The 25,044-nt window shown below is 35.1% G+C and overlaps 1 protein-coding gene across 1 annotated transcript in view; it reads right to left on the bottom strand.

The window, feature by feature from the left end:
• The window catches only part of RABEP1 (rabaptin, RAB GTPase binding effector protein 1), a 97,123-nt gene that overhangs the window by 30,378 nt on the left and 41,701 nt on the right, over positions 1-25,044 (bottom strand). The window contains exons 3-7 of the mRNA XM_029213256.1: positions 15,274-15,477; positions 13,296-13,456; positions 9,961-10,080; positions 4,023-4,158; positions 801-979 (exon numbers count right to left, since the gene is read on the bottom strand). Coding sequence (XP_029069089.1) covers positions 801-979; positions 4,023-4,158; positions 9,961-10,080; positions 13,296-13,456; positions 15,274-15,477 — 800 coding nt within the window. The remainder of the gene's footprint in view (positions 1-800; positions 980-4,022; positions 4,159-9,960; positions 10,081-13,295; positions 13,457-15,273; positions 15,478-25,044) is intronic.

The raw sequence follows: 25,044 nt of genomic DNA, 5'->3' as shown, positions 1-25,044 counted from the left end.
TTACCAGCTAACAAGAATGAGATAGATCTCTAAAGTGAAAATATATCCAAGATGATGCTTATGAGAAAAATAAGCTACAGAATAAATACTTATACTATGATTTCAGTTGTATGGGGGAAAAAAAAAAGAAAACTGAATATACACTTATAAACACATATAAGTGGTGTGGAATACTACCTTCCAAACTGATTATTCCTGATTACAAAATTTCTGCGAAGGAAGTATGTGAGATGTCAAAGGAGATTTTCACTTTATCACTTTATTTTTTCACTTTGTATTTAAACCAAAATATTTTAACATGAGAATGTATTTATGTATTACTCATATAATTTAAATAATTGTTTTTTAAGATAAGGAGAAAACAGGATCCTGGGTATGCAGCCCTCTAGACACCTGCCTTTTCATATCACTCAGCCTCTCCATCCCCACCCATCACTGTCTAGTAAGGCTTTTAGAGCAATGTCACAAAAGACATGGCCTGGATTAACACAATTCAGGAGCCCTAGGAGAACTGGACAGAACTGCAGAGAAAGATTTTCTCAGAAATATGCACTACTGCATCCTGCAGACTGAAGAGGATCATTTCTAAATCAGTTCTTCCCCTTCCCCCCAGACAAGGCCATTTCTAAAGTTGAAAAGCAAAATCCCTCAAATGTACCTATTATGTTTTTTGAAATGGCATACATCAACTCTGTTTCAGGCTTAAGTCAATCTATAATATACATAAAGAAATATGATCATGTGTCGGGGTGGAGTGGTTTATTAACAAGGCAAACAAGTCCTACAAAACTGGTATTCACCTGATCCTTCTTCTTCAGTTCTTCAACTTGTCGGAGCTGTTCTGAAGTTAGCACAATTTCCATTCGCTGCATGTCCCTCATCAGCAAACGCTGAGATTCCAGGAACTGGTCATTGGCCTTCTGCCACGTGTGTTTCAACTGGTTGTGCTGCTGTCGCTCTTGCTCCAAGAGATGGCATACTGTTTAGGAATCCCCCAATCAAAAACACTGAATTTTAATGGTAGGCAATTTCTTTAACATAGGACTAACTAGACTAGACCTGACCAAAGGTCCATCCGGTCTGGGATTCTGCCTCTGACAAGAACCCAGGGGCAACCTGCCATAGGACAAGGCAGCTGTCCCCATACCACCTGTCTAAGCAGAGTCTCCCAAAGTGTGTTCCTAGGAAGAGCAACATGTGAAAAAAAGATTTCTGTGCTCAGTGAGTTTCAGAAACCTTGGGTTAAAAACTTTTTTTTAAAGATTTCTTTACTGCAGGACTTTGAACTCAGGGTCTTAAGTATGTCTATGTTCTCTTGTAAGTTGATATATAATACAATACCTCCCAAATTTATTTGACAAAAAAATCCTTTCCACAGTGCCACTCACGTAACAAATGTTCTAGGGAATACAATTTGGGAAACATTGCTCTAAAGGGAAAACACATAGTATCCACTCCTAATTGTCTTTAATACACTCTGAATAAATCTTGTTATCCAGGAATCCTTCTTGAGTCCATTTAGTTTTGACCTCTCAGGATAAGTCAAAGAATCTTTGTAAATGCTTGTGTTACTGATATTCATCAGCTCAGCCATCTTCTTTGGGGAAAAAAAGAATAGATGGTATCATCTATCAGCCCATCTACCCAGTTACCCAAGCCAGAAACCTGAGAGACAACTCATATTTCTGACTTTTCCTCACCCAACACATTCAACTGTGACAGAGGCCTACTAATGCTACTTCCTGTGTGATATGACACTCTATCTTCTGCCTTCTGCCTTAGATTTAGGACTTAGACAACTACAACAGGAGTCTCTTCATAACCCTTCCTGCCATTCGTCTGGCCCTCTGTATTCTATTCTCCACACTGCTGTAAAACTGAACTCTCTAGAAGGTAAAACATTACCACTCTCAAGCTTAAAACCCTTCAGAGAAGCCAGACACAAAAGGCCACATACTATGTAATCCCATTTATACAGAAGTCCAGAATAGGCAAATCTATAGAGACAGAAAGTAGATTAGTGGTAGCCAGGGGCTGGGGGGAAGAAGAGAATAGGGAATGACGGGGAATGGGTACAAAATTTCTTTTTGGAGTAATGAAAATGTTCTGGAGGTAGGTAGTGCTGATGGTGTACAACTTTGTGAATATATTAAACATCACTGAACAGGTACCTTATCTCGATAAAGCTGTTATTTAGGACAAAAAATACTTCTAAATCCTTCACAGCCTCCTTATTACCAATACGATAAAATCCAGAATCCTTAGCATAAGGTCTCCAGGATCTGGCCCATGTCTACCTCTCCTGTCTCACATTTTGCTCCAATGCCTATTGCATTTTAATCTTGCTGAACTATATTTCTTACAGTTTCGCTACCTTGTTGCACCACATGCAAATGGCCTTGAATGCCATGCTCCTCTCTGACGACCTGACAAACACCTACCTATCTTTCAAAACTCCACTTAACAACCTCTTTTAAGAAGCCTATTCATGGCACCGTTGCCTCCTAACACACTTCCTAGCACATATGATATGAAACTGCACTGCACTTGGTTGCGTATCTAATTTCCCCAATTTAGGCTCTAATTTACACTGCTGCTCAATTTTTAACTATCTTCTTTTCACGTAAATACTACTTTTTTGATGTGAATGTTTCAGTAGAAATTACTCTACCCCCTTACTCATTTTAGTGAAACTTCTCAGATACTTCTCCAGGTATATTAGGAAGGTCTGGTAGTCTTGCACTATTTCTGGAAGGGTTGGGACACACAGGTTAAACAGAAAGTCCTTTTTCTTCTGGACATCCTTTCAGAGTTTGAGTGTCTTTTTGACTGCAACAGCACTTTTGAAAAGCATTTCCTGAGAGCCAAAGACTCAAACACTAGATTACTTTAGTAACATTTTATAAAATAATTCTGTAGGCTTATATAATTTCAACTTCCCACTATTTGGGATAAAAACCTAACTCCTATGCAAACCTGAATTATTTATGGAAGAGCTATATTTTCCATGACCACAGTCCTAAATTTTCATACTAAAACATGTTACTAGTATAACCTGCAACGAATATAAGATTTCAAGAGGTCCATGCATTTAGATGAGGTAAAAATTTAGATCTTTATTTTCACTAACCTCTAACTGAAATTTATCATTTCCTTCAATTATAAAATATAGACAACAAACCACAGTAAGTATAACAATACCCATGACTTGGTCACTAACAGGAGTCATAGATACTTTTGTATCTCAGTACAGTTGTTGCAGATATCTTAATATATTATTTATGCTCATCATACTTCAAAATTACAGTATTTATTAGACCTGGTACTAGACCTTGTTATTTAATGCATTGATAAAATAGCACATTTATTACTATAAGTTTGCAGTTATTTATATTTTGATAACTTTTATAATATAATTGATATCTTTTATAATTCTATGTATTTTATGTATTAAAAACATTATTCTGAGAGGGCTTCACAAGACTGCCAAAGGAGTCTGTGACACAAAAAGGTTATGAATCTCAGGTATACAAGATTCACTAAAAGAATTAAAGACAAACATATATTTTAATGGGAAAGGATAAGCCTATCGCCTATCCTGAGAAAACAGAGTCAATTTCTGCATCACTCTGCTACCAGACTAGCGAAATCAAAATTATCTCTTATAAACAGGGGTGCTACTTAAGAACACTAGAATATACCATCTGCCCTCTCTGTCCCATTTTCACTTTTGCTAATTCACCTCCACCAAAATAGGTCTGAAGCAAAAGCAGTTTAAGCAGCAACTTCCTATTATCTTTCTGCCCAGAGTTTGTGCCCTATGAATTCTTACTGGGGTCCTGGAGGAAACAGAAACCATTAACAATCCAAATATCTTTTCAAACCAACTGCAAAGCTTAAACTGAATCACTAACATGTTGGATTGGCATTTTGGAACTTGTTACTGTTATTAATCAATATCACTTTTACTTACATAGTTCTCTTACAGACTGAGATTTAAAATATAAAGAATATATATTTACCTTCATGCAATTCTTTCCGAAGTTTCTCAGCATCTTCCTGTAAAACAGATTTCTGAGTATTCAAAACAGCCACGTACATCTCCAGATCAGTCCTACAAGATTTTTCAGCTTCCAGATAATGATTCAGTTCTTTAACCTGAAAAAGATGCAATTCGATTAAACTAAAATTTCCAACAGTGTCTACCTTAAGTATGATGGTAAGTTCTGGAGGTGCCTTGAAAAAAGTTTACATTTATATTTATGTAAATTTAAATTTACCCCCAAATTAACATTTATAATTTTTAATTACAAAACAAACATATACTTACTAAAGAAAACTGGGAAAATAACATAATTGGCAATAATTAATAGTAAGCATTATCCATAATCATCACCAGAGTAAATATACAATTGAGATTACACATAACAATTTTGTACCTTGCTTTTAATAACGTGCTTCCAATTTGTATTCCCAGAGCAACATACACATGTGCTCATTTTATCACATACTCAGTGAACCCAGGTTGTTGTTTTTTATTTTTGTTTTTTTGTTTGTTTGTTTCTTTCTTTCTTTCTGTGGTACGCGGGCCTCTCACTGTTGTGGCCTCTCCCGTTGCGGAGCACAGGCTCCGGACGCACAGGCTCAGCAGCCATGGCTCATGGGCCCAGCTGCTCCGCGGCATGTGGGATCTTCCCAAACCGGGGCACGAACCCGTGTCCCCTGCATCGGCAGGCGGACTCTCAACCACTGCGCCACCAGGGAAGCCCCTTATTTTTGTTGTTTTTTAAACAGTATTTTCTAAAGATAAAAATGGTATCATACTCTTTCAAGTTTGCTTTTCTTTGATTTCTGGTGAGGTAATTCCAAATGCCTTAAATTTACAAAAAGGAGACATTTTCATAGACATAAATTCATGGAAGGAAAAAAGAGGAAGCCATGATGGAAAAAACAACCTGTCTCATACTGTAATGAACATAAACTTGAAGCCAAGTGCAGAATACTTTTTAAAATCACATCTTTTTTTTTAATGTCTTATTTCTGTTGAACGATTAACTATAATTTTCAAATATTAACAATATAGTCTAATATCTGAAATAGTTCCAACCAAAATAAAATGCAATCTTGCCCCAGAAAGTGATTAAAGAATCACTTGCTCTACCCTTCCTTACAAATTGCCCATCCTAAATTGTGGCCATTTAAACTAACTTTCAACTTTTTCAAATGGTTATGTCTAATTTCACTTTCAAGGTTATATTTATGCTTTTTATCTTCCCATTTCTTCAACTTGAAATAGCTGGCTGATCTGTTTTCAGTTATCTTTACTCCTAGACCATTAATACAATACATTAGCACTGGTCATGGACTAAAATGATTATTTAAGCTGCCATTTGAGGCTTCACTGGAGGCTGTCAGCCAACCAGAAACGTACTATACACTAACCAAGCATGACAAAGTGCTGACTGTTGTCAGGCACTTTCCCTATCACCTGGAGAGGTGGTAATTCAGTTAATGATAAAGGAAAGTCAATATGTCAGATATAAAATGGTGGTATATAACCACTAACTCAGCTATTACTTCTTAGAATAAATATTTGACTCTATAAATAATGGATTAATTTCTAACATTCAAAAGCTACTGAGCAGAACTCTGGGAAGATGGTGACAGTGAATGTGTGGTACACGGATTTTCTTGAATTCCACACACCCTAACAACAGAACTAATAAGATAACAGAACTCAGAATACATGAACATCTACCAAAAAGAAAAAAAAGCGATAATTAGAAGGTGGGGACAAACCACTGAAAGCTATCTATATGGAATTACATGGTATCAGCATCTGTGCAGGAGAAAGTAAAGGGAAGTAACAAGGGCTGGAGAACTCCCAAAATATTCAACAGGGATTCCAACTTCACAACAGCAGCTGAAAAGTGGGGAGAGTTTCACACACTCCAATCGTGGATAAACACAACAAATTTATCTTGTAAGACTTAAATCTGGTTAGAATAAAACGGCATGTGATTTTCACTTACACTTCCTTGATTTCTAGTGAGACTGAATATCTTTTCACATTCCTTAACTTCCTCTTTTGTGAACTGCTTGTTCATATTCTTTGCTTGTTTCTCTGTTGGGCCATTTGTCACTTATGGACATGGCAATTTTTATTAATTTTGGACATTAATTTTTTGTCAGGTATAGATAACTTTTAACAGTCTATAATTTTCTTTTCAACTTTTTGTGGTGTCTTTTAATAAGGAAGTTTTATATTCTAATGTAGGCAAATTTGTCAATCTCTTCTTTCATAGTATTTTTACCTTATTTAAGAAATGTTTTTGTATCTCACATATTCTCCTTTTTAAACATTTCACTGAAATTAATTTTTGAAAAGTGTGAGGTAGAAAGCTAACCTCACTTTAATCCATATTTATAACTATTTTAAAAGCCTATTTTTAAATAATCCATACTTTTCCCACTGACTTGTAATGCCACCTGTCAAATATCAAATTTCCATATATATATGGATATATTTCTGGGCTCTCTATTCTGTTCCACTGGTCCATTTGTTTATCTTTAAACCAACAACAAACTACCTTAATTACAGTAGCTACAGTAACAGTAAAGCTACTGTAAGTCTTAATACTGGTAGGTAGGGCAAGTCTCCATACCTTGCCTTCTTCAAAATTTTGCTGGGTGTCGGGGCTTCCCTGCTGGTGCAATGGTTAAGAATCTGCCTGCCAATGCAGGGGACATGGTTTGAGCCCTGGTCCGGGAAAATCCCACATGCCACGGAGCAACTAAGCCCGTGCGCCACAACTACTGAGCCTGTGCTCTAGAGCCCACGAGCCACAACTACTGAGCCCGCGTGCCACAACTACTGAAGCCCACGCTCCTAGAGCCTGTGCTCCACAACAAGAGAAGCCACTGCAATGAGCAAGCCCGTGCACTGCAACGAGTAGCCGCCCCCGCTCGCTGCAACTAGAGAAAGCCCGTGTGCAGCAATGAAGACCCAACACAGTCAAAAATAAATAAATTCAATTAATTAATTAAAAAATTTTTTGCTGGGTGTATTTCTGATCCTTTGCTTGTCCATATGAATTCTAGGATCTACTTATCGAGTTCCTTATTAAACCCTGCTGGATTTTGAGGGGAATTTTGAATTTACAGATTAATTTGGGGATATACTACTGCCTGCTTTACAATACAGTATTTTCTCACTCAGGAGCACACATGTATTCAAATTTTCATTTATAATGTGTTCCATAAAGATCTTACTCATTTTTATTTAGATATATTCTCAGGTAACTAATATAAGTTTTGTTTGTTTGTTTGCTATTGTGAACAGGAATTTTTCCCCATTGCATTTGTAAGTTGGATATTACTGGGGTACACAAACACTACTATTTTTGCATGTTGATCTTGCTGGAAACAACTTTCCTAATTGTATGTCTGAATATCCTCTGGCCTTCCTATACAGAAAATGAGTTTCACCACTTTCTTTCCAGTTATTATGCCTCATTTCTTTACCTTGGCTTATCTTATCACCTAGGACCACATAAACAATCTGAGCAAAATCACTGAGCACGGGCCTCCTCATATGTTCCCATCATTAATGGTAAGGCTGCTAAACATTCATCATTAAGTATGATGTTTGCTGAAGGTTTGATAAATAGCCCTTTAATAAGTTATTGGGTGTTTAAATTTATCAAATGCCTTTCTGAATCTAAGATGAATTTATTACTCTTCTCCTATAATCTTTTTATGTGGTACATAAAAATAATAGGTTTTCTGGTGATATACCATCCTAAATTCCTGGGAATATCCCTTTTTGATCATGATGTCCTTTTTGCTTTTTCTTTTCCTTTTTTTTTAACTACACAGCTGAAAATTTTTGTTTCTGTATTCCTAAATGAGATAGATCTAAAATTTTCTTTTAATACCTTTTTGTGAGTTTGTTTGTAATGAAGTTATGTCTCATAAAATGAGGTGGAGAGCTTTCCCTCTTTTTCTGTTCTCTAACACAGTTTGTAAAATATAAGAATTACCTCTTTCCAAGAGCTTTGGAAAAACCTGTCTGCAAAACTAACTGAGTCTAATGTCTTTTGGAGGATAGGAGACAGGAGAAAAGGAGATTCTGACTATAAATTCACTTTCTTTAATAGTTACTAACTACATCGGCTCTCCTATTTTATCTTGAGACGATATTGGCTAATTATTTCCTATCAGAAATTTTTTCATTTCATCAAACTTACTTCATTTCAAACTTATTGCTGTGACATTGTCCATAGTATTTATTATTTTTAAGTCTACTGATTTGTAGTTATTTCCCTCTTTCATTTATAATGGTTTAAGTCTTTTTTCTTTTTTCCTAATTAGTCTTATCAGGTTTGCCTATCTTACTACTTTTTTCATTTTTTTCATTATATTCACAATTTTCCTTTTGCTTTTCTATTTCACTAATTTCTGCTCTTACCTGCATTATTTCCTTCCATTCATACTGTTTGTACTATTGTTCTATTTTTAGACTCTTGAGTAAAAAATTCAAATCACTCTAAATATTTTACAATTCTTTTTTCCATGAGTTAAATTTCTTTCATTTTCCAGACATTTCATCTCAGCTATATTTTATTGTAAATAATTTAATAACCTGTGGTCAGAGATTTGGATGTGTATTAACATCAAATCTTCAAAATCTGATGACATTTCCTTTGTGACATTATGAAAAGTATAATGTACCTAAAAATAACAATATTTATTCCATGCACTATCCTAAGTGCCTTATGTGTTAACTTATATAATCTTCATAACAGCCTTATGAAGGAGGTAGTATTATCCCCATTTTACGGTTGGGCAAACCAAAGCACAGTAAGATTAATTAATTTGCCCAAGGTCATCCGTCTAATAAATGTTGAGCTCTTAACTACTATGCTCTACTAGTGTATGAAATATAATCTCTCTCTCACTCTCTTAGTGACAGGATTCTATGTCTATTACATCTAAATTATTAATCAAGTTGCTCAAAACCCCTATATCCCTACTAATATGTTTTTTCTGCTTGCACTAACATTTGCTAAAGGACAGTTTAAATCTCCTACTATAATTGTGAATGTCAATTTCCCCTCATAATTGTCACTTTTTAGTTCACATATTTCAAGGCTATGTAAGATGCATTCAAGTGCATGACTGTCATATCTCATTGATGAATTATAAATTAGAAGGGGTCCCTCTTTATCTCTATTAATTCTGTTTTCCTTTCATCCTATCTGTTTCATATTACAATTGCTAAACCAAGTTTCTTTTGATTAGAATTTACAAGGCATTGCTTTAAGTCTCTTTTTTTTTTTCCAATCCTACTTTATCATTTTATTTTAGGTATACGTCTTATAAGCAATATAAATTTAGATTTTTAAAATCTAGTCTCCTTTAGTAGGTAATTATCACTTACTAGGATTATTGATACATGCTCATTTCTACACTCCTATATGTATTTCTACATTCCTATGTTGTGTTTCTGTTTACTACCTCTAAATTTTTTTTCTTTCTTTCCTACTTTAATTATTAAAATGTTTGACATCCCCTTGTATTTTTTCTGTTGCGTCTTTATAGCCAACAAATCCAGCCACACTATAGCTATGTCAAAGATCAATTCTGGGGCTGATGTCAGAAAACAAAGTCACCTTTGAAAACTTTATTTTCCTTCATAACAAAACAAGAGAGATCAGGTCTCATTTTGATAAGAAAATAAACACTGACTTTGTAACAAAGCAGCACAAGCATCACTACTGTCATTATTTTAAATAATAAGGAGAAATCATCTCCAAACATTTTCTTGCATTTTCAAGAAAGCAAGAGTCTTAAGATGCATAGTTTAAATTACAGTTTACCCCCTTAGTATTCTAATTTTGCTCATAGCATTAGGGCAAAACCTTGGTTTCAAGCAAATGGATTACAATGTTTCACAACCTTTGAGGCCTCCAGCTCTTTAATCTTGTCTTCAGCCTCTGTCAGTTTATCTTTCAAAGCTGCAATTTCCTTCTCCATAGGCATCACAACAGACCGAAGTTTTTCAGCATCCTCTTGGGCCTATGGTTAAAAAGAATTAAATGCTACAACTTACTGATTTATTGCTTTTCTAAAAAACTCTGACCTCTCCACTTATTAAAATTAGTATAATAAATAAGTCTAGCAGGCACTGTATTAGCACTCACAAAATTGAACCACGTCTAACTTTTAAATGCTGCATTACTTTGAATGTCAAGTCATAATCACAGCTTTCCCAAATATTCCGTTTAGAACTTGGGAATAGGTAGGAAAATGGATCCACTAAGACAAATTTGACTTTTTTTTTTTAAGTGAAAGCAGGTTTATTTAGAGAGATACACATTCCACAGACAGAATGCAGTCTGTCTCAGAAAGTGAAAGCAGCCACAAATTTGACTTTTTAATTAGTTGAGTAACTGAGTTGGAAAATATCTATATATAAAAGGAAATGCATATAATAAATAATTTTTATAATTCTGGTTACTAAATTAATGAAACCATAATCTCTTACAAATACTGAAAGGACTAATTAATTTTTTAACATTAAAAATAGAACATTTATTTCCTAAAATATTAGAAAATTATGTTTCTATAAAAGGGCTTCCATCTAATTATTTAAACAGGGTATTTATCATTTTACTTTTGATATCTACATGAAACAAACCCAAAAAATAACCCTTAAAACCATGCTGCTTTCCATCCTTCATTCTCAAAAACATGGATTAAAAGGAAACAACATCCATAAACTAGTAAGTTGGTAAGAAACTTAATTTTATTTTATATACACATACGTATATTCACACAGAAACAAAGGCAGACTCAAAAAGTTAGCTTTTTTCCTTCTAGTGAAAATGAAAATTAATCTTATTCACTGAATTTAAAACAGTCCAAGCTTCTCCTAAAGTGTTCATGATAGGGAAAATATTTTCTATGCCAAAATGTGAGTGGAGATTTTAAAAAAAAAATGATTATCTCTCAGAAAAGAGAGACACACTTTGTTTTCCAGTGCTTGCAAAGTCATTTCATCATTTATTTTATTTTGAACTAAGTCCTGTTTGGAAAAGACATGTGAGCTTAAAATATCTTCAGCCAAGGCTAATTTGGGACGCTTATAGAGGTCTGCTGATTAAAATCATCAGGGAAAAAAAGGAGAGAAGAAGCAAAGAATTTAATACAGATTGAGTTATTTATTAATGCAACGATGACCTCACAATTCCAAGTGATGCATATCATAACAAAACTTTTAAAGATGATTTTTTTAAATAACAGAAAGGTCATTAAAAACAAGGAAAAGCTGAGACACTATCACAGCCAAGAGAAGCCTAAGAGACATGACTAAATGTAATGTGGTATCCTGGATGGGATTTTGGAACAGAAAAAAGGACTTGGGTAAAAACTAATGAAATCTGAATACAAAGAAAGGACTTTAGTTAACAATAATCAATATTGACTTATTAATTGTGACAGATGTACCATACTAACATTAAGATGTTAATAGGGGAAACTGGGAGTGGAGTATATGGGAACTGTGTAGTATCTTCACAATTTTTCTGTAAATCAAAAACTGTTGTAAAAAATAAAGTTAACTTTAAAAAATAAAAATTTTAAAAAGGATAAAAAGTGGCAGACTGCAGAAATTATGACTATGAATATATAAGAAGAATGAAAAAAAAAACTATCCTCATGTGAATGGTACTGTGGCTCTGAATAAAAAGTCTAATGACAGCATCAACTATGAATTACTCTGAAACGACCTGACAGAATTGAAGGCTACCTACTTTGGCTAACTATGGCAGATGACTAAGTGACTAGTGATCATGAAGACATTGTCAGATCCTCAGGAAGACATTGTCAGATCCTCATGAAGAAGCTGAATTACAATCTTTTCCTGAAATAAGACAATGTAACTAACTATTCCTCAAGGTTCAAGCTTTTGTTTTGGGTGTTGAGTTCTCATATGATTTTTACACTATAAAAAAAAATTAAATAAACTTCTAAATATATAAAAGTAGTCCTTGTATGAACCAAGACTATGATTAATTCAATTGAAAAGAAAAATCAAACTCTAATTATTATTTTATATGTGATTTCAAATATATGTATGTATATAAATTAATAAATTAAAAGTTTCTGGGGCTTCCCTGGTGGCGCAGTGGTTGAGAGTTCGCCTGCCGATGCAGGGGACACGGGTTCGTGCCCCGGTCCAGGAAGATCCCACATGCCGCGGAGCGGCTACGCCCGTGAGCCATGGCCGCTGAGCCTGCGCGTCCGGAGCCTGTGCTCCGCCACAGGAGAGGCCACAACAGTGAGAGGCCCACGTACCACAAAAAAAAAAAAAAAAAAAAAGTTTCTGTAATGGCCTACGTGGGGAAAGAATCTTAAAAAAGAAAAGAAAAAAGAGTGGATATATGTATATGTATAACTGATTCACTTTGCTGTACACCTAAAACTAACACAACATTGTAAATCAACTATACTCCAATAAAAATTTTTTAAATTAAAATAAAAAAATAAAGTAAAAGCTTACATAATCAAACTGGCCAAAAAGCTTTTTAAATTTTCTCAATGATAAAATATTTCATCTTATATTTAGTTGTTCTATGGTCAGGCATCTTACGGTAAAATGTTCAAGCATAATATGCAGTACATTCGTCACACAGGAACCAAGGTATACTGAGAAAGAAGGAAAACTAAAATCTGTTCTCAGGCTTCAGTTTAGACACAAACACCAAGCAACAACACTCATTCAACAAATATTTACTAAGCACCTATGCGCGAGACACTACTCTAAGCATTTAGGATACACAACAAACAAGACTTCTGCCCTCGTGAAGCTTGCATTCTAGTAAGGAGGAAAAGGCAGCAAACAGTACTAAACATAATAAATAGGTGAACTCTATGTACATTATAAGGAAATAAATGTTATGGAAAAAGAAAAATTAGAACAGGATAAGAGCAAGTTGTGGTAGGTGGGGGAGGGAGGTGGGCAGGTTGCAATGTTAAATGGGGTGGTCAGGATAGGCCTCATGAGGTGGAGGCAATTGGTCAAAGATTTGAAGATGAGGGGCTCAGCCAAACATATATCTGGGGGAAGGTCATCAAATTGTTTAGTACTATATTTAAGTCTGTGTCCAAATAATTTCTCTAACAGAAAACAAAAAAGTACAACTTCTATTACCATAATGATATTAGTTGAAGCATTACAACAAAAATACTTGGATTGTAATATTTCTACAGATGAATACATTCCTTCATACCTTTTTCATTTCATTTTCTAAATTTTCCTCCTCTTGACCTTCAGACAGCCTTCTCCTTAAATCAGCTATTTCCCTCTCTGCGGATTCTCGATACTGTGCCCACTGTGTCCGCTCCTGCTCCAGCCTAAGGTGGAACTGATGTTCATAGTCACGAACTGTTTCTGCAAAACGTCACCAAATATTTCTAAGCATTCTGGAAAAAATGTCCTGGCACACTAAAATTTTAAAAGTAGTTATATAAAGAATTTAAGCCTAGTTTCTGGAAATCTTCTAATTCACTAAAAACAAAAGCACTAAACTAACATTTCTAGTTCTAACTACACGTAGAAATTTTGCTAAGGACCTTAAATCATCTCTAATCTTCACAATAAACCTGTGCCACATGTTATTTTACAGATGAGGAAAGCTCAGGAGAGGTTAAATACTCTGGCCAATATACTTCATAACCAGAAAGAAACAGAGCTAGAATTCAAACCTAAGGCCAAGTCTAAACCCTATGTTCCTAGATACAACACTATGACTCCTAAGACAAATATAACGTGTCACCCCAATACAACTATATGCCTGAAAGGGTGAGAAAAGGGATATATTTTCAGAATGCTTTTACTATAACCCAAGATTCTAACTTGAGACAAATTCTATAAAGTCTTTATAAAATGACTTTATCTTTAATACAATCTTAAAACATGTGATAAACACTGCTGGTTGTCCATTAATTTCCACTCTTTCTTCTTTCTTACTAACAAAACCCCAATTTTGTTTAGAAGTCAACGGCCCAATTTTAAAACTAGAGTTTCTAGATGCCTTGGTAGTTATGTGTCATCAGAAACCTCTATAAAGTGTGGGGGGGGGAGTGGGGCGGGGGGAAATATGCTGGAGATTTCTAGAAAGTTTTTGCTTTACTCAGGCGGACTGGAGGAAGAGCAGTCATTTTTTTCAGCCACAAGGCAAAATGAAGTTGAAAACCACATGCTAAGGGTGAAGGAAAAGAAAAGCTGAAGGAGCCTAGGACAGTGATGACACCAGGAACCACTGTACCCAGCCCTAGGTTACCTACCTCTGGATTTCTCATGTGAAAAAAACGAACTCTCATTTGGGTAAGCTGTTATGGTCAGGAATGTAACATGAGGCTTAGAGTAATCCCTAGGTGATGGCCACAAACTCAGAAAACAGTGCTTGTCTTACCTGCCTTCTCACAGAGTACTAAGGCAAAAGTGACACATAACTGCGAAGACGGGAAAAAAAGTCATCACTATTTCACATTTATATTATTAACAAAACTAATTCTGGAAACCCAAAGATTCAGGGGGCAGCTTATTTATCATTTTTTCAGAAATGCAGGAATTAATAAGCACTAGTGCTAAAAGTTGATAGAGACTAAACTACTACTCTTCCTTTGGACCAAGGGTCACCAGCTGGTAGCTCATAAAGCCTATTCTAACCCACAGGCCACTCTACCTCATAGACTGAGTGAACATTTCACATAAAAATCCAAATTTTTCTTTACAATGTAAAATTATGGCAACACTGGCCTGGATGGGCAATAATTAGCTGGAATTAATAAGTGTAAATAGTAACTTCACTCTTTGCATGGGAGGTCTCTCCAGTTCTGCACACTTCCTGTGCCCACACACAGCTTCATTCATTGACATTACTGGCCTGCCTCTCCTATATGAAAATCCATTATGAAGCCCTGCTTTAAACCTTATAATGAACTATAGTTTTCATTTAATGCAGTATCTCTGTAACACTCTCATCATAATTCTCCATTATTAAATTTGTTAAAGATACAGATGATATACCCATTGGCTTCCCTTTTATTTTGAATATGACAGTACATCTTGAAGATGGTAATACATAAAGCCACAAATGAAACAAATGAAACTCAGGATATATTTTAAGACCTTCTGAAAATGTTCTCAATCATCAGAATCAGTTATCTTAGAGAATCATAAAACAGATCTGTCTTTATCTTTACCTTTCATAACAGCCTGAAGTGAAGCAACTTCTTCTCTCCACTGTCTTTTCACTTCATCTATAGCTTCTTGCTTGGTATTCTCAGACACCGTGGCAATGGCCTTGATATTTTCCATCTCTGCTTGGGCTTCCCACAGCTGTGTCCGAAGATGTCCCAAATCATCTTGTGCAGCTTGTAAAACTGCATTTTGCCTCTTCAGATCCTCTAGGAAAAAAAGTAAAAGACTTTCCATTAATGAAAAGTTTACCTTTATCAGGCTGACATTCTAATGAAAAAATTAAGCATTACATTTTTATATGTTAACTTAGAAAATCATTTTAATAAAGGTTAAGATTTAACGTATGCTGGGTATCACGAATCAATTATTAACTATCTAACCAAAGAGTGATTAAGGCCATATAGTTTTAGAACTAAATTTAGGCTCTTTCACCCACTGGCTAACTTATTTAACCTCTCTGGCCTCAGTTTCCACATCTACAAAATTAGAATAAAAATACCCACCTCAGAAAGTTGTTTTAATGATAAAACAAGTTACTGAAACACAATTCAAGAAATGGTTAATAAAAGAAGAAAAGAAAGCCAGAGTACATGGCAGATAACTAGGTCTAGGCTTTTTTAAAGTTGGGATTAATTTCTCGGCACCCCTTTACCATCTCTTAAATATTAAATTGATCTGATGTGCCTACTACATGATTTAAGCCTAAGTAGGATATCTGTTCGGCCAAACTGACTTCCAAAAAAGATGAACCTACCAACAGTATATAGGGGTGTGTCTGTTTTCTCACACCCTTACCAACAGTCACTATTTTCCATTTTTTTAAGTCCTTGCCAACATCATGGGTAGAAAATGGTGAGTTTTAAAATCTATATTTCCCTATTAATAGAGAGGTTGAGTATCTTTTCATACATTTATTAGCGACCAGTATTTCCTCTTTGGTGATATCTTTTACCTGTGATTTCCAATGAATTATTTTTCTTCTAATTTGGGAGAATATTTTATACATACTGGATATTAATACTATTTTATCTTACAAAACTGTTCCCAGTCTGCTGCTGTTTGTCTCAACTTCCTTTTTTGTTTTTTTTTTTTTTTTGCGGTACGCGGGCCTCTCACTGTTGTGGCCTCTCCCGTTGCGGAGCACAGGCTCCGGACACACAGGCTCAGCGGCCATGGCTCACGGGCCTAGCCGCTCCGCGGAATGTGGGATCTTCCCAAACCGGGGCACGAACCTGTGTCCCCTGCATCGGCAGGCGGACTCTCAACCACTGCGCCACCAGGGAAGCCCTCAACTTCCTTTTTAAAAAATATTTATGCAGAAGAACTGTTCATCTTTGCAAAGTCATCAATTTCCTTTATGGAGCACAATAACTACCTCAACCAGCCATGAAAACAATTTAAGTTCTAACGCTACTACTAAAAGCTGTGTAACTTTAATGGAATCACAAGGCCATCAAGCCAGAATAACGGCAACACTTTTCTGTATAAACTTCTAAGTACTTGAAAAACGTCAAATAGATAGTATCAATGAAAGAACTTTTAAAAGTTGTAAAGATATTCATCATTATCAAACAATCACAGGAATTAACAATTTGGTAGTTCAAATAACAGGAAAAAACCTAGTCATACTAATTTTAAGTGAAGTCATTTAAGAAATCTTTACTCTCTCAACGTCAGTTTCACATCATTTTGTCCCCACTATTAAAATATTTTGAAACACTAGCCAGACAGTTATAAGCATTAGTTGCAGAAAGTAACTATCTAAAGTATCCTGAAGGCAAGATGGCTACCTAATAAATAGTGGTAGGTGTGTGACTGGGAATGACCCAGAAACTGAGTAAAGACATAAACACGTGAAACCACAAAAGTGTGTGTATCAACTCTATATTCTAAGTGCTATTTCATAAAATGTGAAATAAAAGACAAAGCATTATTTCTGGAATACTTTATTAATTTCTGAGAAATTAATACAATTCTGTCAAGGCTCAAGTTTATATACTTAACACCTCCTCATGCTAATTATCCCTGCTACTTTTGACTTCTTGGAAATCACCCAGAGCTATTCACTACCACATTGTCACCATGAAAAGAAAAACTGCAAATAAATAATAAACCTAAATACTAATTTTGGCATGCTTCCTCACAGTTAAAAGCAGTATAGAGATCCTGGAGGAAGAGTGGATCAAATTTTATTCCTGACTCACTTTCTAAATATTTACATAAGACATAATATACATTATTTATTATACATGATATATAGTATATATGTTAAATATATGTATATGTGTATATTTAAACCAGGAAACAAACAGAACTTAAAAAAAATTTTGTAACAAAGCATTTCAAACATGGTAGTCAATAGTACAAATTATTATTAAAGAATAATTTTTTGTTTTTGCATATGTAATTATGAAGATTTACAAACTCAAAAGTTGAGAGCATTATATTACAACAATCTTCCACATACCTATCACCAATTATAATGATTTTGCCATTTATTTCAACTATTCTTTTTTAAAAGTAAGTCCCAGAAACTGCATTACAGTATCTAATGCACTACATATGCATCTCTGAAAACATGGATATTTTCTTACATATACACAGTGCCACTGTCACACCTAACTAATAATTGTTTGATATAATCTAATACTCAATCTTAGTGAAATTTCCCCAATTGCCACTAAAATGTCTTCTTGAAGATTTGTTTGAATTAGGATCCAAACAAGACACTTCATTTGGTGATACTCATACTTTATAAAATATTTCACAGAAGCAAATATAAAGAATTCTGTAATGGACACCTATTACCTATCACCTGGCTTAATAATTAACATTATTGCTACATCAGCTTCAATTTCTTTTTAACCTTAAGAAATGAAACATTACAAATACACTACTTTCTTCAGAGTAACAACTATCAGGAATTTGGAGTTATCATTACCATGCATATTTTACACCTTTATGTTACAGGTTTTTAAACCTTAAGGCTCTCGTAGCATAGTATTCTTCTGCATTTACCTCACATCTATCAGTTTTTGAGACTGCTAATACATGCAACTACCTCATTCGTTAACTGCAATACCAGAGTACCAATAGATCAGCTATTATAGTTCAGGGACATTCACGTGTGAGCTAGGAATCTACTTTTTCTATACAGATGTTCCCCTTGTTCTAAACTCTTGCCCCAGTCTTCCCATGTTTATAATGTCATCTATGTCATATATCAAGTTTCCACATATATGTGGATCTGATTATGAAACCTCTAAGCTATAAATATGGTCTGTTTGTCTATTCTCATGCCAATACTATATTGTCTAGACTAGTATAGCATTACTTATAATATTTAGCATAATCTTGTGTATGTTTAAAATTTTCCATAGTAAATAATTTTAAAAGCCCATGATAGTTTTGAATAAAGTGGGGGGACTTGGCCTCCCAGATATCAAAAATTATTATAAGCCTCATGCACCAATCACTCAGATCCAGCAACCATACCCCCGCAGGCAATCTTGTCCCATCCACCAGTTTGCATTCTACAACTTATTGTTTTGAGGTAAGTCCCAGACATTTTTTTAAATTAATAAACCTTACTTTTTAGAGCAATGTTGGGTCCACAGCAAAACTGAGCAGAAAGTACAGAGTTCCCATAAACTCCCTGCCTCCCCACGCACAACCTCCTCTACTGCTGACATCCCCCACCACAGCAGTACCTCTGTCACCATCTCTGAACTTACAATGACACATCCTTATTAGTCGCAGTCCACAGTTTACATCAGGATAACGTATAATGATGTGTGTCCACCAATCTTATGCAGAGAAGTTTCACTGCCCTAAAAATCCTCTCTGCTTTGCTTAGTCATTCCTCCTATCCTCCTAACCCCTGGCAACCACTTAGCTTTTTCACTGTCTCGATAGTTTTGCCTTTTCCAGAAAGTCATACAGTTAGAATCACAGATTCTTTTCAGATTGGCTTCTTTCACTTCATAATACACATCTGTTTCCTCTATGACTTTTCATGACTTGATAGCTCATTTCCTTTTCACACTGAATAATATTCCACTGTACCACAGTTCACCTGCTCATCTACTGAAGGACATCTTGGTTGCTTCCAAGTTTTGGCAATTATGAATAAAGTTGCTATAAACATCCATGTGCAGGTTTTTGCATGGACATACATTTTCAACTCATTCAGGTAAATACCAAGGATCAAAATTGCTGAATCATATGCTAAGAGTATATTTACTTTTGTAAGAAACTGCCAAACTGCCTTCCAAAGTGGCTGTACCATTTCGCATTCCCACCAGCAATGAATGAAAGTACCTGTTGCTCCACATCAGCAGCAGCTTTTGGTGTTTTAGATTTGAGCCATTTTAATAGGTGTGTAGTGATTGCTCATTGTTTTAACGTATTCACAGACTGGTGCAACCATCACCACAATCAACTTTGGAACATTTTAATCACCCCAGAAAGAAATCCAATACTTTTTATCACCCCCCAACCCTCTAACCTGGCAGTCTTAGGCAACCACTAATCTACTTTCTATCCCTATCACCTATTCTGGACATTTCATATAAATGGAATCATACATACTTTGTGACTGGCTCTTGTCACTTACCATAGTTCTTTGAAGGTTCATCTATGTTGTACTATCAGTATGTCATTCCTTTTTATGGAGGAATAACAAAAACAATTTGTTTATTCATGTATCAGTTGACGGATATTTGGTTGTTCGTCACTTTTTGACTACTATGAATAATGCTGCTATGAAAATTCACATAGAAATTTATGTATGGACATGTTTTCTTACGAAAACATGGACATGTTTTCTTTTCTCTTGTATATACTTAGAAGTGGAACTGCTGGGTCAAATGGTAACTCTATGATTAACCATTTGAGGAACTGAAAGGCTGTTTTACAAAGTTACTAGACCATTTAACATTCCTGTCAGCAATGTATGAGGGTTTTGATTTTCCACATCTTTGCCAACTCTTGTTATTAACTGACTTGGATATAGCCATCTTAATGGGTGTGAAGTGGCATCTCATTGTAATTTTGTGCTTCCCTGGTAGATAATGACATTGAGCATCTTAACATGTGCTTACTGACCATTTATGTATCTTCTCTGGTAAATGTCTATTCAGAACTGTTCACCATTTTTAATTGGGCTGTCTTTTATTATTGAATTGTTAAGAGTTCTTTATATAAGCTAGATAAAAGTCCCTTATCTGATAAAATATTTGCAAACTTTTCTCCCATTTGGTGGATTGTCTTTTCACTTTTTGGATAGTGTACTTGGGAGCATAAAATTTTTTAATTTTTCACAAAGTCCAACTTATCTAATTTTTCATTGTTTGTTTCTGCTTGTAGTGTCACATCTAAGAAATCACTGCTGAATCCAAAGTCACAAAGATTTACCCCTACATTTTCTCCTAAGAGTTTTATAGCTTACTTTTTAAACCTAGGGTCCTTGACACTTTTGTAGATGCCAGGGATCCAATGTCCTTCTATAGCATGTAGACATCCAGATGTCTCAATACACTTCATTTAAAAGATGATTCCTGCCCTGCTAAATTGTTTTGGCACCTTGCAGGAAATCAATTTTTCGTATATATTTCTGGATTCACAATTCTATTACACTGAATTACTCCTATCCTTATACCAGAACCACACACTATCTTGATTACTGTTGCTTTGTAGTAAGTTTTGTGATTCCTCCAACTTTGTTTTCCAAGAATATTTGGCTGTTCTGGATCCCTAGCATTTTCACACAAATTTTAGGGTCAAACTGTCAACTTCTACAAAGAAAGCAACTGAGATACTGAAAGACACTGCATTACATCTGTATATCAGGGGAGTATTGCTAATGCTAAATCTTTTGATGTATGAACATGGGATGTCTTTCCAGTTATTTAGACCTCTAAGTTTTTTTTCACCAGTGTTTTTGAACTTCCCAGAGTGTAAGTGTACAATAAGTACACTTGTTAAATTTCTTCATTATTCTTTTTTTTTTTTTTTTGGCCACACCACACAGCATGTGGGATCTTCCCGGACCAGGGATTGAACCTGTGCCCCCTGCAGTGGTGCAGTGGAAGCATGGACTCTTAACCACTGGACTGCCAGGGAAGTTCTATTATTCATTTTTGATGCTATTGTAACTGAAATTGTTTCCTTAATTTCATTTTCAGATTACTCGTTGCAAGTGTATGGAAATACAACTGGTTTTTGTATATTCATCTTGTATCCTGCAACCCTGCTGAATTCATATATTACTACAAATGTTTTTTTTAGTGGATTCCCTATGATTTTCTATATAAAAGAGGTTATCTAATAGAAATAGTTTTACTTCTCCCTTCCAATCTGGATTCCTTTTTATTCCCCCACCCGCCCCGTTTCCTTTTGGCCTAATTGCTCTGGATGAATAGAAGTGGTGAAAGTGGACATCACTGTCTTGTTCCAATCTTACGGAGAAAGCATTCAGTCTTTAACCATTAAGTGTGATAACGTTAGCTTCGGGCTTTTTGTAGATGCCCTTTATCAGGTTGAAGTTTCCTTCTGTTCCTAGTTCGGTTAGTGTTTTTATCATAAAAGGGTGTTGAATTTTGTCAAATGCCTTTTCTGTGTCTTTAGAGACAATCGTAAGTTTTTGTTTTTCATCCTATTAATGTGGTGCGTTACATTAACTGATTTTTCAGGTATTGAACCAACCTTGCATTGTTAGGATAAATCCAATTTAGTCATGGTATATGATTCTTCTTATGTGTTGCTGAATTTCTTGCTAGTATTTTGTTGAGGATTTTTGCATCTGTATCCATAAGGAATATTGGTCTGTAATTTTTTGGTTTTGTTTTTTGCTTGTGATGTCCATGTTGTTTTGATATAGGGTAATAATACTAGCTTCATAAAATAAGTATGGAAGTGCATCCTCCTGTCTACTTTTTAGGAGAGTTTGAGAAGAATTAGTATTAATTCTTTGAACATATGGTAAAATTCACTACTTAAGCCATCTGAACCTAGGCTTTTCTTTTCATATTTTGTGGGTAGTTTTTAAATTACAAATTCAATCTCTTTATTTGCTATGGGTCTAATTCAGATTTTCTACTTCTTCAGTCGGTATTTGTATCTTTCTAGGAATTTGTCCACTTCCTCATTCACAGTATTCCCTTACACTTCTTTTTAATTTCTGTAAGGTCAGTAGTAATGGCCCTGTATTCATTTCTTGGTCAATCTAGCTAAAGATTTGTCAATTTGTTGGTCTTTCCAAAGAAAGCACTATCAGTTTCATTGATTTTCATCACTGATTTTTCTATTCTGTACTTCACTGATTTTTTACTTTAATCTTATTAATTCCTTCCTTCTACTTGCTGTAGGTTTCATTAACACTTTTTCCAGTGTCTTAAGGTGAAAGATTAGTGATTTGAAATATTTCATTTTTTATACAGGCATTTATAGTTACATATGTCTAAGGACTGATGTAGCTGCATCACGTAAGGATTGGAATGGTATGTCTACAATTCCATTTATCTCAAAGCATTTTCTAATTTTCTTTGTGATTTCTCTTCCAGCTACTGACTACTCAGGAGTGTATTACCTAATTTCCACATATTTGTGAGTTTCCCAAATTTCATTCCATTGTGGTCAGAGAACAAACATTGTATTATCAATCCTTTTATACTCACATCTTCTACTTCCTTGTTGATCTTCTCCGTGGAATACTGAAAAAATACAACTCTTATTGTCAAGCTGTGTATCTCTCCCTTCATTTCTGTCAGTTTGCTTCCTGTATTGTGGGACTCTGTAGTTAGATGTGTATGTAACTATTTTGTCTTCCTGATGGATCGGTCCTTTGTCACTATAAAATGTCATTCTTTACTACCATTTTTGGTTTAAAATCTATTTTCCCTGATATTAGTATGGTCTTTCCAGCTTTCTTATTGTTGCTGTAGGCAAAATACATTTTTTTCAGACTTTCACTTTCACTCTATTTGTATCTTTGAATCTAAAATGTATCAACTAGACAGCATATAGTTGGATCTTGTTTTATTAACCACTCTGAAACTCTCTGCCTTTTGTTTGGATTCTTTAATCCATTCACATTTAATACTATTAATGTCACAATATTGTTGGATTTAAGTTTGCAACTTTTGTTTACTGTATCTTATGTCCTTTTGCTCCTGTTCTTCTTTCACTGCTTTCTTTTGACTTAAGTGAATAATTTCTAATGTAACATATTAATTCCTTTCAAAATTGTTTCATTGTATTTTCTTGTGTTATTTCTTTAGTGGTTGCTCTAAGGCTTACCATGTACATCTATTTATTTTAATATTTATTTATTTATTTAGGCTGCACCGGGTCTTAGTTGCAGCACATGGGATCTTCATTGTGGCATGCAAGATCTTTTTAGTTGCAGCATGTGGACCTCTTAGTGGCAGCATGCAAACTCTCAGCTGCAGCAGGCATGTGGGATCTAGTTCCCCGACCAGGGATCGAACCCAGGCCCCCTGCAATGGAAGCACAGAGTCTTACCCACTGGACCACCAGGTAAGTCCTATTACCGTATACATCTTAATAGAATCTACTTCAGATTTGTATAACCCTAATACCCATGAAACATAGAAATGTTACTCCTCTATAGCTCTCTTCACTTTTTCCATGTCTATGCTATTATTGCTATATACACTGCCACCTATATATGTTATACACCCAATGATACACTGCTATACTTATTGCTTCATATAATTGTCTTTAAAAATCTGAGAAAAGAAAGGAGACCAAGTATATATTTATACCATCTATTATATCACCCTTCTTATATACCATTTCTGGCTTTCTCCACTTGATCTTGTGCATTGGAATTACTATCTGGTGTCATTTCCTTAGTCCAATATAGCTTTCCTCCCATCCAACTCCTTTGTGCTGATATTGGCAAATATACTAAATTTCCATATGCTATGGGCTCAATAAAGCAAATATAAATATATGTGTATATGTATTTTATGTGTATATATATACATATAAAAAATACACAATTACCTTTACTGGGGACTCTGTTTTTCTCATGTGAATTCAAATTACTGTCTATAATTACTTGCTTTCAACTGAAGAACTTCCTTTAGTATTTTTTATAAGGCAGTCTGCTAAGAAAAAAATTCTCTCCGTTTTTTGGGTTTTTGTTGTTGTTGTTGTTGTTGTTTTTTTGTGGTATGCAGGCCTCTCACTGTTGTGGCCTCTCCTGTTGCAGAGCACAGGCTCCGGATGCGCAGGCTCAGCGGCCATGGCTCACGGGCCCAGCCGCTCCGCGGCATGTGGGATCTTCCCAGACCGGGGCACGAACCCGTGTCCCCTGCATCGGCAGGCGGACTCTCAACCACTGCGCCACCAGGGAAGCCCCTCTCATGTCTTTTAATAAATTAATTTTAATAAATGTTTTTAAAGTTATAAGCTTATTTTCAAAGTATTGTTTTAGCTGCATCCCACAAGTATATTCATTGTATTCTAAATATTTTGCAATCTTCATTATGACTTCCTCTTGAACTCATGAGCGACGGGAATGCATTCTTAGTTTCCAAACTTTAAAAAACATTTACATTGCTGCTTAAAATCTTTCTAACTGCAATAGGTAACAAAACATGGTAAGTAGCTTGACTTTTAAAATATGCTGAGTATTCCTTTGAGATATACACAATATTTTAAGTGCTCCTTATGAATATAAAAGGATGTATATTTTCAGTTTCTTGGGTACATCATTCCTAGGAGATCAAACTTTTTAAAATTCC

The sequence above is a fragment of the Monodon monoceros genome, unplaced genomic scaffold (assembly GCF_005190385.1).
Source record: "Monodon monoceros isolate NGI ecotype Baffin Bay Population unplaced genomic scaffold, NGI_Narwhal_1 Super_Scaffold_9, whole genome shotgun sequence".
Classification (NCBI taxonomy): Eukaryota; Metazoa; Chordata; class Mammalia; order Artiodactyla; family Monodontidae; genus Monodon; species Monodon monoceros.
This window is presented reverse-complemented; position numbering and strand designations above follow the sequence as displayed.